The sequence below is a fragment of the Bombyx mori genome, chromosome 20 (assembly GCF_030269925.1).
Source record: "Bombyx mori chromosome 20, ASM3026992v2".
In the NCBI taxonomy this organism is placed as follows: domain Eukaryota; kingdom Metazoa; phylum Arthropoda; class Insecta; order Lepidoptera; family Bombycidae; genus Bombyx; species Bombyx mori.
This window is the reverse complement of record NC_085126.1, coordinates 3,261,753-3,278,459: the sequence shown is the minus strand read 5'-3', so window position 1 is coordinate 3,278,459 and position 16,707 is coordinate 3,261,753. Positions and strand designations below refer to the sequence as shown.

Sequence of the window (16,707 nt, the reverse complement as noted above, 5' to 3'; positions counted from 1 at the left end):
ACGTCTCTACGCTATGCTTTGCAAGTGAAGCAAACTGTCCCTCCGTAATAAGGTAACTCTACAAAACTAGCATACGCCCCGTCATGACGTATGCAAGCGTAGTGTTCGCTCACGCGGCCCGCACGAACTTGAAACCTCTTCAGTATATTCAATCCCGATTTTGCAGCCGTCGGAGCACCATGGTTCCTGAGGAACGTGGATTTCCATGATGACCTGGAACTTGACTAGGTCAGTAAGTATCTACAGTCGGCATCATTTCAAAAGGCGGCACGACATGAGAACCCTTTTGTCGTGGCCGCTGGAAACTACATACCTGATCCTGTAGACCGAATGGTAACAGTCGACGTCGCCCAAAACACGTCATTACGGATCCTCCCGAACCATTAACGGTGCTTTTAGGTACCACAAGCACCGGTCACCATCCTCGTCGAACCCGTCGCTTGCGACGAAGGGCTCGACGAGCGAATTAAACCATAGACACAGCCCACTGAGTTTTTCACCGGATCTTCTCAGTGGGTCGCCTTTCCGATCCGGTGCTATATTCTGCGAAGCACTGCTCTTGCTAGGGTCAGTGTTAGCATCACTCCGGTTTCAGCCCCGTGAGCTCACTTACTAGTTAAGGTTACGCTGAAATAGCCTCTCAAGGCTATCAGCTTAGATAGGGAAAAAAAGAACACATATCTCAAGGTGGGTGGCGGCATTTGCGTTGTAGATGTCTATATCTATAACCACTTAACACCAGTTGGACTGTGAGCTCGTCATAAAAATACAAAATACAATAAATAAAAAATACAGTTAGACCCTAGTTTTTTTTTAATTATGACTCATTTTTTAGTTAGATTTTCTATAACAGGGCGGTTTTTAGTTTTTTTTTTAAATTATTATTTATTTTATAAATATTTTTTTATTCTATTAATTAAAATATGCGATCATGGTACCGATACATCTCTGCCAGAGCAGTGATAATTATTTACTACCCTTATTGAGGAAGTCAACAGTACGGAAGCTAATAAACTCTTCAAAGGCATTTTGTACTACTTCTCGGATATTCAATTCTTTCCCTGCCAAGAAGTTGTCCAAACTGTAGGAAAAGTAGAAGTCTGTTGGTGCAAGTTCTGGTGATTACGGTGGATGACGCAAAACTTTCAACCTTGTAGTTTAGAGCCCGGCTGTTGTGACGTATCAGATTTAACGCTGTCATGTAGGAGCGGCGGAGACGAGCGATTCACCAAGGGTCGCCCGATATTTGCGAGATCCCCATCATTCTTGTAAAGAGCATGTCAACGCTGAGAATATAGGCTGTAATAAATGCAGCAGTGTGTTCAGTAATTCGTGCTTTTACGTGCTAACGGATCTAGAAATCGCTAGATAATGCATGCTACACTGAATGGCACTGTAGCCATTCATTCATTCATAGCAACTTTTATGCCGGAAAACTGCGATGTTTTTTTTATTACATTTCATTAGAATTTTTAAGAAGAATTAAAGAGCATGGCTCCCTTTTGAACTTATAAGGCTCCGGCAATACATTCTAGAGTAATAAAAGCGAATGTTTGTTTATTTCTATATTTCTCCTCTATGCTTTCCTAAACAGTTTAGTCGGATAGTATGGAAATATAGACGGTATGGAAATTGATACAGTTGTTGTGCAAACCCCAAAGGTTTGTCTGAAAGTAGCATTCACATACAATAATTGACGCAAAAGAAGTTTCAACAACTGCAGTTGTTTTTCATACAATTGTAAATAATTACAGCGAAGCTTAACCAAAATTATAATTTGCACAATTAATGGATGTAGGACGTCTTGTATCCGCACGGGTAGGTACCATCACCTTGCCTAATTTTGCCATGAAGCAATAATGCGTTTCGGTTTGAAGGGTGGGGAAGCCATTGTACTGTTAAAAATGAACCTTAGAACAGTTAGAACTCATATCTTAAGGTGGGTGACGGCATTTACGTTGTAGATATCTACGGGCTCCAGTAACCACTTAACTCCAGCAGGGTCGTGAGCGCGGCCACCCATCTAAGCAATAAAACAAAAAGGTGGATGGAGGAAGTGGGCAACAGTATTTGTACTATTAATGTTCACGTTGTATTGTCAACGGCATCCTTTGATCTTTTTTAGGGTGGGCAAGTTTATCTGCGAGCTATCTAGTACCTAAACGGTGCGATTCTTACATCCAGGGTGTGATGCTGGATCAGAATCAGAGCTATCAGATACTTAAATTTCTTGCAAGGTGTATTTTGATTTGGAGTAATAAGTTTCCAATTTTATCAAATAATCAAACAATCTACTTTTAATGTTTAATTACGATATACTTAACCTTTACTTTTATTGATAAAGTGCATCTTTAGAACTCAATTGAGAGAGAAGCTCTGAAATTAAGTAAATCGAGATTTTTTATTATTATTTTTTTATTGCTTGGTGCTATGGTCCTTAAATCAGGTCACCTCAAACAAACTAGCAACCTGCCAGTATGCAATGGAAAGGAGTATGCTAAACATTAAAAAGTCCGACAGAGTAAAAAAAATCGTCATTAGAATCAAAACAAAAACTACCGATATAATAAGCAAAATCAAAAGACTCAAATGGCGATGGGCTGGTCACCTGGTAAGAGGACACGACAAATGGAGCAAAAGGGTGACATGGTGGTACCCAAGGGAAGGCAAAAGAAAAAGAGGTCGACCACAGAAAAGGTGGGACGATGACGTTAGACAAGTGGCAGGAGTCACATGGAACAGAGTGGCTCAAGAAAGAAAGGAATGGAAAAGGTTGGAGGAGGCCTTTGCCGACTGGCAAACAGATCTAGGAAAGATAACCAAACAACAAATATTAGTTTAAATGTATTCATATCTATTAAGTTTTAGTTTTTAATGCTAGATTTTACATAAGTTTAAAAAAAAAATCATTGTACTAAGAGATCTGAATAAAAGGCTATATTATAAAAAATAATAATAATAATAATAATTATTATTATTTTTATTGCTTAGTTGTGTGGACGAGCTCACAGCCCACCTGGTCTTAAGTGGTTACTGGAGCCCATAGACATCTACAACGTAAATGCGCCACACACCTTGAGATATAAGTTCTAAGGTCTCAGTATAGTCACAACGGCTGCCCCACCCTTCAAACCGAAACGCATTACTGCTTCACGGCAGAAATAGGCGGGGCGGTGGTACCTACCCGTGCGGACTCACAAGAGGTCCTACCACCTGTAAAATTGAACAATAATATTGATATCAGCGATGACAACCTTCGATCAACATTGTTGATCGAAGATGACAACATTGGAAATCCACTGTATTCACCTTTGCTCTGTTTATCAGTTGTTTGTTTCATAATGGAATTTAAATCAAACTATATTTTTTTTCCATAAATAAAATTTTGTTTATAAAACACAATGAAAAAATAGTAAAAGTAATGATGATGTTTTTAAAGAATCGAAAACTAAAGCGAATTTCTTCCGTTTTTGCTTTGGGGGTAACTGACAGCGGGAAGATTTTCTACCGAGGAGGCGAAATTGCTTGGTAAACCAATACATAATAATAGGAGTTAAAGTATGAAATTTACGTTTTATTGTAATAGGTCCCTACTTCGAATTGACATAGAACCTTCATGGTTTGAGATTTTTGAGTGAAACTTTTTTCAAATGGTTACCCACCTATGAGGTTATTCTTTTAAAAAATGTGCAACATTCGATTATCGACTTTGAGTTGTTATTTTTATTCAGCTTAGACATGAAAGATAGACACTTCGAAAATTCGAGTGATTTTTGATTACGAGTTCCAACGCAGAACTAACGCTGCAGAAACAGCTCGCTATATCGCACATACGGTGATATAAAGTCACTTAAGTAATTTTTGTTAACACTGAACTGAGTATGAGAAAATACATTTTTAATAGTTATAGTGAGACGAAAGAGATGTTTGCTTTTACTGATGAAGTTTAAACTTGTAGTTGAAATATTATCATTTTATTTCTATAGCCTAGCATAACTATACCTAGTCTTGCTATAAATACTGAGACAAAGGAAAATAAAAATCTATTGCAAATAACATTTATTACTTTTACAGTGTGTTAGTTTAATACATAAATATAAAACAATTTATAGTATAAAAAGCTTATTCGAAGTGGTCTCCATTGGCTGCAATACAGTCCTTTAAACGTTGAGGCCAGTTATCAATAGAAAAGCACGCACTCTTTCCTTCGGAAAAATTTTCATTGCCAATCGTACGGATTGTTTTAGGGACTCCAAATTATCATGGTGCTTAGAGCAAGCCGTACTCTAAAACTGACCATAAATCATAATCCAGCGGATTAAGATCGGGACTAGACGACGGCCAGTCTTCAGCTCTGATGAAGTCCGAAACGTTCGTTTCCAACCAAGACTGCGTAGACCGAGCTTTATGACCTGGCGCCGAGTCTTGCTGGAAGGACCATTCTTAATTATTGAACATGGCGTTGTTAAGAGGCTTCACTACCTTCTCAAGAAGGGTATCTTGATACACTTGTGCCGATGTTTTGATACCTTTTTCATAGCTAATATCCCACCAAACCATCACTGAAGTCGGATAGTGCCCACGTTGCACTCTGTCGACTGATTGGGAAACTTCCTTAGAGCTTTGAGCATAAATACGGTCATTTTTTTTGTTAAAATGTTGCTCAATTGTAAAAAAATTCTCATCCGTAAACAAAAATTTTCTATGACCTCCCATTGCGTACCGCTTCAGTAGTTGTTTCGATTTTACCACCCTATTCTCTTTTAAATTATCAGTTAAGAAATGACCAGTACCTCTCTTATAGGCTGCAAGTCCTAAGTCATTTTTTAAAATACGCGACATGGTTCTACGTGCTATCTTCATCTCCCGAGATAAAATCTTTTGCTTTCGGACAGGATTTCTTCGAATTATTTCCCTTACTGCTTTGACCACCTTTTTCGTACGAACACTACGTGGACGGCCAGATCTTTTTCTGTCACAAACAGAGGTCTCATAGCACCTATTAATAGCCCGGTACATAAACATTTTACTAATACCAAGCGTATGGAGAGTTTTAAAAATTGCATTTGGCTCCATACCTACTTTGTGTAATGCAATCACAGTGATTCGGTTCTCTTTATCACCCCACTCCATTTTAATATCGCAAAATATTGTACAATGATTGGCGCCAAAACGAGAAAACTCAATGAGCAATCATATAAAAATGACAGATTCCAAATTCAAATGTAATATTTTGTTTATTTTTAATTGTAACAGTATTTGTGGCCAGACTAAGTATATATAATGATAATGTCATGTCAAAAAAGTGCAGGCTGCTGCTCGAGACATGCCGCACTTAATGATATCATACGCCGGTCTACTTGAGCCGACTGGTATTGCAAGAGACGATGGCAAGAGACCGGACGGTATGAGTTTGATTCCATGGAAGATGGGCCGGATGCTGGTATGGGATGCAACCTGTTCAGACACGCTGGTCCCTTCTCATCTACATGGAACCAACAATAGAGCAATGCAAATACAATCCGAATATGTTTTTGTCCCATTCGGTGTCGAGACTCTTGGTCCGTGGGGTTCTAGCGCTATAAGGCTTTTTAAGGAATTAGCAAAAACGTTACTCGACATCACAGGAGACCGAAGAGCTGGCAGCTACCTTGGACAAAGAATTAGTCTAGCTATTCAAAGGAGAAACGCTGCCAGTATCTTCGGAACGGACTCCTTTTAATAATATATTTCAGTTATTATATTTGTCGTAGATAACGACTCTTAGTTGTCGTGGATAACGACTTTTAGTAATATTAAGACGGTGGTTTTGATTATTATTTTAAATGATGAGATGTTGTTTTGATAAATATCACAAAATGAAGGGTAGACTACGTAACGCCACAGTATAAAATGGCGGTACGTGGACAGAGTCGTGGCATTCCGTGTCAGACAGTCATTCCGTCCGTCTCAGTCAGTCGGTCTGTCGGTATGTGCAACGAAACTGTCGGTTTATCCTGTCATTGTGAAAGTTGTGTGTGTTGAGTTTCAATAATTGTTATTCAAAAAGTTTTATTAACTAAACTGAGTTCAATCGAATACGAGTGATGACGAAACTACCGCTCAGCCATCCCTGAAGTGTGCCGACATATTTTTATTGTTATTATTATTGTTGTTATTATGTAAGGTTTTTTGTTTTAGGATCATTGTTAGAGTTGATTGCTTATTTATTAATGTATCTTGTAATGATATGTATACACACATATATCTATATATAATCATATACACACTTAAACCCAACATAAAAATATAACAAATTTATCAGAGAAATAGAAGAATCTATACTAATATATAAACATACAGTGGTTTTTACGGATGTACCGTTATAACTACTGAACTATGCATCCCATTGACTTGAAACTTGGTATCCGTGTAGAAAATACATGTACTTAATGGATAGGCTAATACTTACTTATATGAGTGTTGGACTTCCTAATAATAATTACAAACAAATAATAATGTTAATTTTAAATGCCCAGCGAAGCTGGCGAGTACGGCCAGCATAGTATAAAAATAAGAAAATAGTATATTGCACAGAACACATTACACTGCGAGTCAAATTTTTAAGTTTCCGCCAATTCATCCAGAAAAAGTTGCTGAACCTTTATTTTGAAACTTAGGCAATCAGTGATCATCCTAACATTAAGAAGAACAGATTGAACTACGAAAGACGAACGGACCAAACTAGAGTTGTGCGTGGGACAGTAAAAGAGTAAATAATTATTAGAGGATCGCTAGTCCTTATCGTGCGAAGAATAAGTACTAAGTCAGATAGGAGGGAGGAGTTGGGCATGTCAGTATAGAGTGAAGTGTAGTAAGAGCATGTAGATTGCGGCGCTCGCGTAGAGGAAGAAAATTTATTTCGGAGCGGTAAGTAAACGTGGTCATACTTGCGAAGATTAAAAATGAATCGAATGCAGTTGTTGAGCAGGCGGTCGAGTTTGTTCAACAGGTCTGCATTCAGGTCAAGATAACACAAATCACCATATTTAATTATGGAAAGGATTAAAGCTTGAACAAGCATCAAGTTTATCTTGAAAGGGAGAAAGTTCTTGAAGCGGTAAAGGGCACGCAGAGATCCAGTAGCCGACTGATACCCCCTGATAACCTCACCGAGAGCGCCCGCAGACCTCTGAGCAGCAGTCACGGTGCGGTCAATACTGCGATATTACTGCGCACCACCCCAAGGCCGCTAATGCCCATCGCTTCAGGCACCGATGGCATAGACACCAAGATGCCCTCCGAGGGCAAACTACGCTTGAGCCTTGAGTTTTCAGTTCTATATAATACAACGGCTACTACGACACTCATCAAAACGGAATACATTACTGTTTCATAGTTGAAATACGGAGGGTGGTGAATCCTATCCTGTTGTACTTTACCAATACCCTAATCTATGAAGCTACGCAAAAATTCAATCCACTTTCATTTGACCTTTGAACTTTTAAGATGATATCGTATCTGGCGTGTAATGATTCAATCCGATTTCCAGTATAAAAGGCCGAGTTCATAACGAAACAGACATATCGTTCTTGTGAGGCAGAGGTGAGATTGCACAAATTGTGATTGTTTTGAAGTCGTCGGGGCCTAACGGATAAGACGTCCGGTGCATTCGTGTTGAGCTATGTACCGGTGTTCGAATCCCGCAGGCGGGTACCAATTTTTCTAATGAAATACGTACTCAACAAATGTTCACGATTGATTTCCACGGTGAAGGAATAACATCGTGTAATAAAAATGAAACCCGCAAAATTATAATTTGCGTAATTACTGGTGGTAGGACCTCTTGTGAGTCCGCACGGGTAGGTACCACCACCCTGGCTATTTCTGCCGTGAAGCAGTAATGCGTTTCGGTTTGAAGGGGCAGCCGTTGTAACTATAATTGAGACCTTAGAACTTATATCTCAAGGTGGGTGGCGCATTTACGTTGTAGATGTCTATGGGCTCCAGTAAGCACTTAACACCAGGTGGGCTGTGAGCTCGTCCACTCATCTAAGCAATAAAAAATAAAAATAATTATGTTTCACCAACTTTGGGGTTACGGTGTGTTCAGACCGGTACATTTCATCTATCCTGTTTATTTCTGCCCAAAATCTGTCCGCGTTTAAAGCGCGAAACAGTCGTTATACGACAGAATTCGGATTTGGATAGTTGGACATTTCGTCTCAAAGTCGTAGGTAATATTCACGTAGGTATAGGGCCTATAGAAATAACTTAAAACTAGGTGGACTGTAAGGTACAGATGTAGTTAGATGTAGTACATATGAAAGAAATATCATCGCTTTAAGAGCTTCAGAAAACATCAAGAATCGATCAGTATTTTTCTTGTACGTAGATTTAGAATATATATAGAAAATATAGTAACAACACATTTTTATGTTTTAGAACCCGACGCGCAAAAGATGAAAACCGTTCAAGTTATTCTGTGTCTTTTCGTGGCGTCTTTGTATGCCAACGAAACCTCAGTCTCCGACTCCAAACTCGAAGACGATCTTTACAACAGCATCCTCGTTGCCGATTACGACCATTCCGTTGAAAAGAGCAAACAGATCTACGAGGACAAGAAGAGCGAAGTCATCACAAATGTCGTAAACAAACTCATACGAAACAACAAGATGAACTGCATGGAGTACGCCTACCAGCTATGGCTCCAAGGCTCCAAAGATATCGTCCGGGAGTGCTTCCCTGTTGAGTTCAGACTTATATTCGCAGAAAACAACATTAAGCTGATGTACAAGCGCGACGGTCTCGCTTTGACGTTGGACGATGAGAACAGCAACGATGGCAGACTTGCCTACGGCGATGGCAAGGACAAGACGAGTCCAAAAGTCAGCTGGAAGTTCGTTCCTCTGTGGGAGAACAACAAGGTCTACTTCAAGATTGTGAACACTCAGCGTAATCAGTATTTGACGTTGGCAGTTCAAACAACCCCGAACCATAACCACATGGCCTACGGGGCCAACAGCGTCGAAGGATTTAAGGCCCAATGGACCCTGCAGCCCGCTAAGTACGACAACGACGTTTTGTTCTTCATGTACAATCGCGAATACAACGAGGCGTTGGTGCTCTCTAGGCCAACCGACACCTGGGGTAACCGCATGGCGTTCGGATACAGTGGCCGCGTGGTCGGAAGTCCCGAGCAGTACGCTTGGGGTATAAAGGCTTTCTAAGTACTGATTTCATCGTTCACTAGAATCCAGAGCATATGCTCTATTTATTTGTTCATTATTCATTATTGTTCATTATTGTTCAAGCAATACATTCTAAATTCAGATGAATTGTATTTTAAAATAATGGAATTATATTTTGAAATTTAGTAATTAATTTTTTTATTGCCCTTGTAGGCAGACGAGCATACGGCCGACCTGGTGGTGAGTGGTTACCGTCGACCATGGACGTCAGCAATGCCAGGGGCAGAGCCAAGCCGCTTTCTACCGTTGATTCATTATTTGATTGATTCATGATAGTTTTATTTTCACTACATTTGTATATTTTTCATCAATGTGAACACGATAGAGATACGAGTCGTTATGGAATAAGAGGTCTGTCGAGATAGCAATGCCATGTCGCACACACGGCTCATAACATTAATGATGTGTATGGAGTGAACATTACAAACGATCGCAGGACATGCTACAACTTCAAATAGTCTATTCCATAATTCACATAAAATGTAGTAACTTTGTGTAGTGTTGTAAAAAAATTCACATTTAATATTTCCCAATGAACCTTTCCATTCTTTGTGTACTAGTAGTGCTTTATGTATTACAATCAATGAACTAATAAATAATAATTATCAACAAAAATTTTATTTATTTAACATAATTAGATAAATCTAAGTTTTTTTTTTCTTCAAATCTAACAATTTACTAGATAATTTTTAGAGTTTAAATACTTTTAAGTTGTGTTAGTAATCTTTATCCTGACAGGATACTTGGTTGAATGAGTAGTACTTCACTTAAATATGTTTGGTAAATTATACAGTTTTCATAAAAAGGAAAGTAGGGTCCTTGGGAGTTAAATAATTGTCTATTAAAGATGCAACATGAATTTGGAATTAATAGGTTGTGTGATTTTTTTTACCTTTTTCATTGCCAGTTTGGTAGTATCTTTTCTTGACTCAGATGAAAGAATGTTTTGTTGTTAACGTATAACGTATATGTGCAATTATATATTTAAATATATATATCTTTATGACAGAGAGACTGGGTCCATTCTCTTCATTATTATGATTTCCTTTCATAGTGATAGTAATTAAGACATATTATTCCAAACAATTCCTTTTATTAAATTTCTAGGGTTCAACAATAACAACAGAGGTCTACACTCTCGGCTGCTCAAGTCAGAACATAGATAAAACACATAAATTAGTTAAGTTACAATGTGTTGTGTGACAATAGTCACTCATATTAATAGTAGAACAGTGGGGGTACATAGTTCCTTCATTGATTTTCCTGAATACCATGTGTTAAATGATTGTTTAAATGCGTTGTAATTTTAAAGTTATATATAGTTAACCAACAATTTTAACATTGAGGAAACAATTAACTCTAACCAATCTTACTTGACTAAATATTTGCACTGATGCACACTGTTGCATTGATATACAAATAAGCACTGTAAAATAACTTTACCTGTTTTGTAGATCATATTCAGGATTCACCTATGAAACACCTATATTTATTTAAATCACATGATTTAAATACATCATGTGTTTAAACAGGGTTCACAGGATATAATTTTACAATATTAAAACAGGAAAACTAGTTTCTATTAGATACATTTAAAGTATATTTTTTATCAACATAACAGTAATGCAAAAGTAGTCAGTGTGTGTACACTAGAAAATCAATATTAAAATTTGTCTTCATTAGATGAGTAATGGAGGTTTCAAAGTTGAAAACATCAGTGAGCTCTTGTCACTAATAAACTGGTGTAAGGTTTATATAAAAATATTATGTATTTAAATAAACATAAAAAAGGGTTTTTAACATAGGTAACCTTGTAGGCACATAAGATGATCTTTATGATTGAGTCAATAAAATTGTCATTGACGCATTAATAAACTCCATGAAACTTATAATGACTTCCCAACCCCTACTATATACTATACTTTGTCTTCATTTTATAACAAAAAAATAAATAAAAAAAATTACTTAATTTCCCGAATAAAAGATAATGATCAAACAGTCACATGCAATTTGAAAAATTTGAAATGTATCTGAGATTTGTGACTGATTGCGGGTCCGAAATCGCTGCAACAGCATTTACGGGGAGAACGCTATGCACCATATCTAATAAATAAACGACTTGTAAGTTGTAGTGTTGAATAGTGCTTGCGCGAATCGTTAACACCGTTGGTCGGTTATGAGTAGACTTTAAACAATTAATTATAAGAATGGTAAGATGAGGGATATAAAAAGACTATGCACTAACTTGCTCATCAGTTTTTCCTCGTAGAATTTTGGTTTCAATTTATGTGGCCTTTCTTCGACAATTCTTAGAGACTTAATTCCGTAGCAGAATGCGGTTGGTCTTCATGTAGCTCCTCACTTTTGTAAAGTGAAACTACATACCTACTTATTTGCGAATTAATTAATTAATTTATCACAGTGAATACATACACGGTTGGAGTTTTTTCAATTCTTCTTTTGGCGGTATTTTCGATACATTTTTCTAAGGGATTTTATGACCTGGTAACTAACACTTTTAAGTCATGTCTTATTTTAATTTATATTATTATTCTTATTTTTATGAAAAATGATAATGTGAAGTGAAATGAAATGAAATGAAGATGATTAATTTGAAACATTAATCAACTGAGAAGAATATATATGAAATGAGATAAGATGATATGATGATTTGAAATCTCAGCTGAGATTTTTTCAATGAGCTCATGGGGCTGTAACCTGAAGATGTTGCAAACACTAGCCATAGCAAGATCAGTGCTTCATAGAATCTAACGTAGGAAGCGCGACTCACTGAGAAGATCCGACGAGAAACTCAGTGTGCTGTATCTGTGGGTTAATTTACTCGCCGAACCCTTCGTCGTTTAACGACGGTTTCGACGTGAACGGTGACCGGTGCCTGTGGTACCTAACAGAACCGACATTGGATCGGGAGGATCCGAAATGACGTACTTAGGGCGACGTCGACTGTTTACCATTTGGTCCGCAGGATCGGGTATGCTAATGCCGTAAGAGGTGGCTGTGCCCTATATGTGTAAACCATGCTTTGTTTAACACGGTTTCGAAAAAGAACGATACGAATTAATCGTTAAAATGTAAAAAAAATGTGTTGGATTTTTAATTGACGATGTTATTTATCGTAGAAGACAATCGTGTCACCTATCAAGTACGTATTTCTTTTGATAAATTGGTTCCGGCCCAAGGGATATGAGCACGGGCATAGTCACAACGCCTGATACGGGTATACCAGGCTCCTGTTTGAGTCACGACGACATAACAGTTATCATTCAAAAAGTAATGGACACTAGAAATTGAAAACAAAACAAATTAAGTTTAAGAATGCTCGTTTATTACATTATTCATGAACATATAACAGTGCCTTTGGTCGTTTAGAAAGGTGTAATGAACCACGAGTAGATGTCAGGAAGACCGGCGACTTCACCATCGTGTCCAACGGCCTTGCGGTCTCCCGAGGCGTTCACGATCGTACCGAGCTCCAAGGCATCGTTGAATTGGCGATTGTAGATGAAGAACAGGACGTCGTTTTCGTACTTGGCGGGCTGGAAGAACCATTGCTCCCTGGTGCTGTCAGCGCTGTTGCCGCCGTATACAACACGGTCACGACTGTTGCAGTTGCAAGTCGTCGTACTCATCTTCAAGTACTGGTTGTACTTAGTGTTGTGGATCTTGAAGTACACTCTGTTGTTCTCCCACAAGGTAATGAACTTCCAACTGACGAGTTCAGTATGCTTGTCTACACCATCGCCGTAGGCAATTCTCTCATTCGAGGGATTGGTTGTGGAACCGAGCTTCAGAGCGAGGTTGTAGTTTCTGTAAATGATCTTGACATAGTTTCCGGCCATGATGAGTCTAAAGTTTAATGGGAAGTACTTTCTAACAATTTCCTGTCCGTTGCCGACCCACAGCTTGTAGCAGTACTCCATGGTGTTCCGTCTCTTGTCAATGATCAGGTTGTTAACTACATTCTGGATGATGGAGCCCTTGCCTTGGCTCTCATATTCCAAGCTCTGACGGACAGCACTGTCGTAGTCGCCGGTGAGGATGCTGTTGTACAGTTTCTCCTCGAGGTCTTGGTTAGAAGTGTCCGCGGATAGTTCAACGACGCCCGCGCTGGCGGCGAGCATGCACATCGCAAATACAACGAGAAGTTTCATTTTGTTAGGAGCCTGTAACATAAAGCACGGTTCTTTGTACATATGATATTTGTTATTTGTGTCTAGGTTAGGTTTTTTTTTTATTGCTTAGATGGGTGGACGAGCTCACAGCCCACCTGGTGTTAAGTGGTTACTGGAGCCCATAGACATCCACAACGTAAATGCGCCACCCACCTTGAGATACAAGTTCTAAGGTCTCAAGTATAGTTACAACGGCTGCCCCACCATTCAAACCGAAACGCATTACTGCTTCACGGCAGAAATAGGTAGAGTGGTGGTACCCACCCGCGCGGACTCACAACAGGTCCTACCACCAGTAATAAAGGAATGAAGGTTTTTGTTTTCTCTTTTAAAGTAGTAGTAGGAAGTAAATGTGCTCACGACGAAATGTCCTATACTGACGAATATCTTATTTCTATTAGAAACAAAACTAAAAACATGTTCGAAATTTGTGGTTTGGTGGCCTTTAAATTGCAGTCAACTTATAATCATGTGATTCATCCATCTTAATACAATTGAACATTTAACCCGAGTAGTAAAGCATTATATCAGTATAGGCATCAAACGGAAACTCTTTGATGTTAGCATACTCCCTGTACTCACATACGGCTGCCTAACTTGAGCACTCACCAAAGCAAATGTTAAAAAGCTGGAAACTTGCCCAAAACTCCATGGAAAGAAGTATGATGGGGAAAAGACTATCTGACATTTTTTTTTTTTGTTGCCTACCTAAGCTTACCGAACCTTAACTAGTAGGTGAGCTCACGGGGCTCAAACCTGACGACGTTGCTAACACGACCCTAGCAAGAGCCGTGCTTCGCAGAATCTACCACCGGATCGGAAACGCGACCCACTGAGAAGATCTGGCGAGAACCTCAGTGGGTCTGAGGGTTAATTTAGGTACTCGTCGAGCCCTTCGTCGCAAGCGACGGGTTCGACGAGAACGGTGACCGGTACTATCTGACAGAATAAGAATGGATACTATAAAGAAATACACAAAAACATGTCACAACAACAATAAAAAAGCTAAAGTGGAGATGGTCAGGTCATATAGTTAGAGGCAAAGATAAATGGTCAAAATCAATAATGAATTGATTCACAAGTCATATGAAGAGGAAAAGAGGTAGACCATTCAGAAGATGGCTGGATGATATCAAATCCGTAGCAGGAGGTTTATGGACAAGAACTGCCAAAGACAGAGGAAATGGAAAAGGTTGGAGGAGGCTTTTGTCAATAAATGACATACAGACGGGGTTATCGATGCTAAATAGTTAAGGATAGAGTTAAGACTTTAATATATTTAATATATAAAGTATATAAAAATACAATTGTTAACAACAAGAAAATTAAGGTATGTAAATGAAATACTGTCTGAATAAAGGCTATAAAAAAATAAAAAAGTAAAGCATTGAAAGCAAATGAAATGGATCATCAATCAGTGGATCGTTATAAAACAAGTAATTGGTAATGTTCAGTTGAAATAATAAACAAGTCTTACATTTCAGATGGCCTTCAAGTCTGCAATGCGTTTCTTGCTGCATTCTGGTCTTATATACTCCGTTGGATGCTTAAAGATAAATCTCGTCTTTATCGTAATTACAGGTCGTGTGTCACACTGGCCAATCAGTAATTGTGATATTGTTTTCTTTAAATCGAACAAGATTTAATTTTATTTATTGCCTAGACTAGATAATGAGCTTACGGCCCACTTGTTGTCAATTGGTGACAGGAGTCCATTGATATCAGAATGTGAACGCCACCTAGAGCCTACCTCGAGACTGAAGCTCTATGTCTGTGTTTTTTTTAATTGTGTAGATAGGTGGACGAGCTCACAGCCCACCTGGTGTTAAGTGGTTACCGGAGCCCGTAGAAATCTACAACGTAAATGCCGCCACCTACCTTGAGATAGAGTTCTGAGGTCTCAGTATAGTACAACGGCCACCCCACCCTTCAAACCGCAACGCATTACTGCTTCATGGTTGAAACAGGCATGGTTGTAGTACCAACCCGTGCGGACTCGCAGGAGGTCCTACCACCAGTAATTACACAAATTGCCCTTGTAGGCAGACGAGCATACGGCCCACCTGGTTTTTTTTTTTTTTTTTTTTATTGCTTAGATGAGTGGACGAGCTCACAGCCCACCTGGTGTTAAGTGGTTACTGGAGCCCATAGACATCTACAACGTAAATGCGCCACCCACCTTGAGGTATAAGTTCTAAGGTCTCAATTATAGTTACAACGGCTGCCCCACCCTTCAAACCGAAACGCATTACTGCTTCACGGCAGAAATAGGCAGGGTGGTGGTACCTACCCGTGCGGACTCACAAGAGGTTCTACCACCAGTAATTACGCAAATTATAATTTTGCGGGTTTCATTTTTATTACACGATGTTATTCCTTCACCGCGGAAATCAATCGTGAACATTTTGTCGAGTACGTATTTCATTAGAAAAATTTGTACCCGCCTGCGGGATTCGAACACCGGTGCATCACTCAACACGAATGCACCGGACGTCTTATCCGTTAGGCCACGACGACGGTAGATGGACTTCAGCAATGCCAGGGGCAGAGCCAAGCTGCTGCCTACCGCTTAAGCCTCTTTTAAAGAAGGACATGTCATAGCACTCGGGAAACACCGTGGAGGGGAGCTCATTCCATAGCCAGATGGTACGTGGAAAAAAAGACCTCTGGAAACGCACTGTCGATGAACGCAGCGGTTTCAGATAATATGGATGAACTCTGCTCCGATGGTGGGAGGTGCGATGATAAAAAGGAGATGAGGGGATCATCTGAAACAATTCCTCAGAGCACTCCCCATGGAACATAGGTACGGTACAAAATACAAAGGGAACCGAAGTCCCTCCGCAGACCCAAAGGTTCCAAACGATCCGTGAGGATGGGATTATCGACAATTCGAACGGCCCTCTTCTGTATGGAGTCAAATTGAAGAAGCTGGTATTTGAGAACCCCGGCCCAGAGATGGGAGCAGTACTCCACGCGAAGCCGGTCTTGTGCTTTATAAAGCAAAAGTCTTTGTGTGTGAACGTGTGAACGAGACAGAACTATACTATGCGGCACTCGAACGTTAAAGTTCATTCGATTTGCCTGACAAGTCCGTTGAGCATTCGCTTAAACGCATAAGCGGTGTACGATTTTTTGCAGCACGAACGACATGCGAATGGTTCTATGTCATGTACCACTATTCATTCGATAAGACGTATACTGCAAATAAACGTGCAGAACAATGTCGTGTGAACCCAGCCTTAGTCTCTATTAAATATTGTGGTCGATGAGCAAATTAGAGG

General features: G+C 39.2%; 3 protein-coding genes across 3 annotated transcripts in view; 1 reads left to right on the top strand and 2 right to left on the bottom strand.

The window, feature by feature from the left end:
* The window catches only part of LOC101747159 (intraflagellar transport protein 52 homolog), a 93,050-nt gene extending 80,629 nt beyond the window's left edge, over window positions 1–12,421 (bottom strand). The window contains exon 1 of the mRNA XM_021351492.3: window positions 11,476–12,421. Within this exon, the coding sequence (XP_021207167.2) occupies window positions 11,476–11,483 (8 nt within the window). The 5' untranslated portion in view covers window positions 11,484–12,421. The remainder of the gene's footprint in view (window positions 1–11,475) is intronic.
* LOC101735904 (low molecular mass 30 kDa lipoprotein 19G1-like) lies at window positions 8,421–9,845 on the top strand. The gene has a single exon (NM_001287829.1). The coding sequence runs from the start codon at window positions 8,442–8,444 to the stop codon at window positions 9,207–9,209; it is 768 nt and encodes a 255-aa protein (NP_001274758.1). The 5' UTR covers window positions 8,421–8,441; the 3' UTR covers window positions 9,210–9,845.
* Window positions 12,422–12,554: 133 nt separating the features above from the next.
* Window positions 12,555–14,927, bottom strand: Lp-c23 (low molecular lipoprotein 30K pBmHPC-23). Its single transcript, NM_001101728.2, is given in 2 exon segments — window positions 12,555–13,414; window positions 14,901–14,927. A coding segment is annotated over 1 exon segment (786 nt). The 5' UTR covers window positions 13,403–13,414; window positions 14,901–14,927; the 3' UTR covers window positions 12,555–12,616.
* Window positions 14,928–16,707: the final 1,780 nt, after the last annotated feature.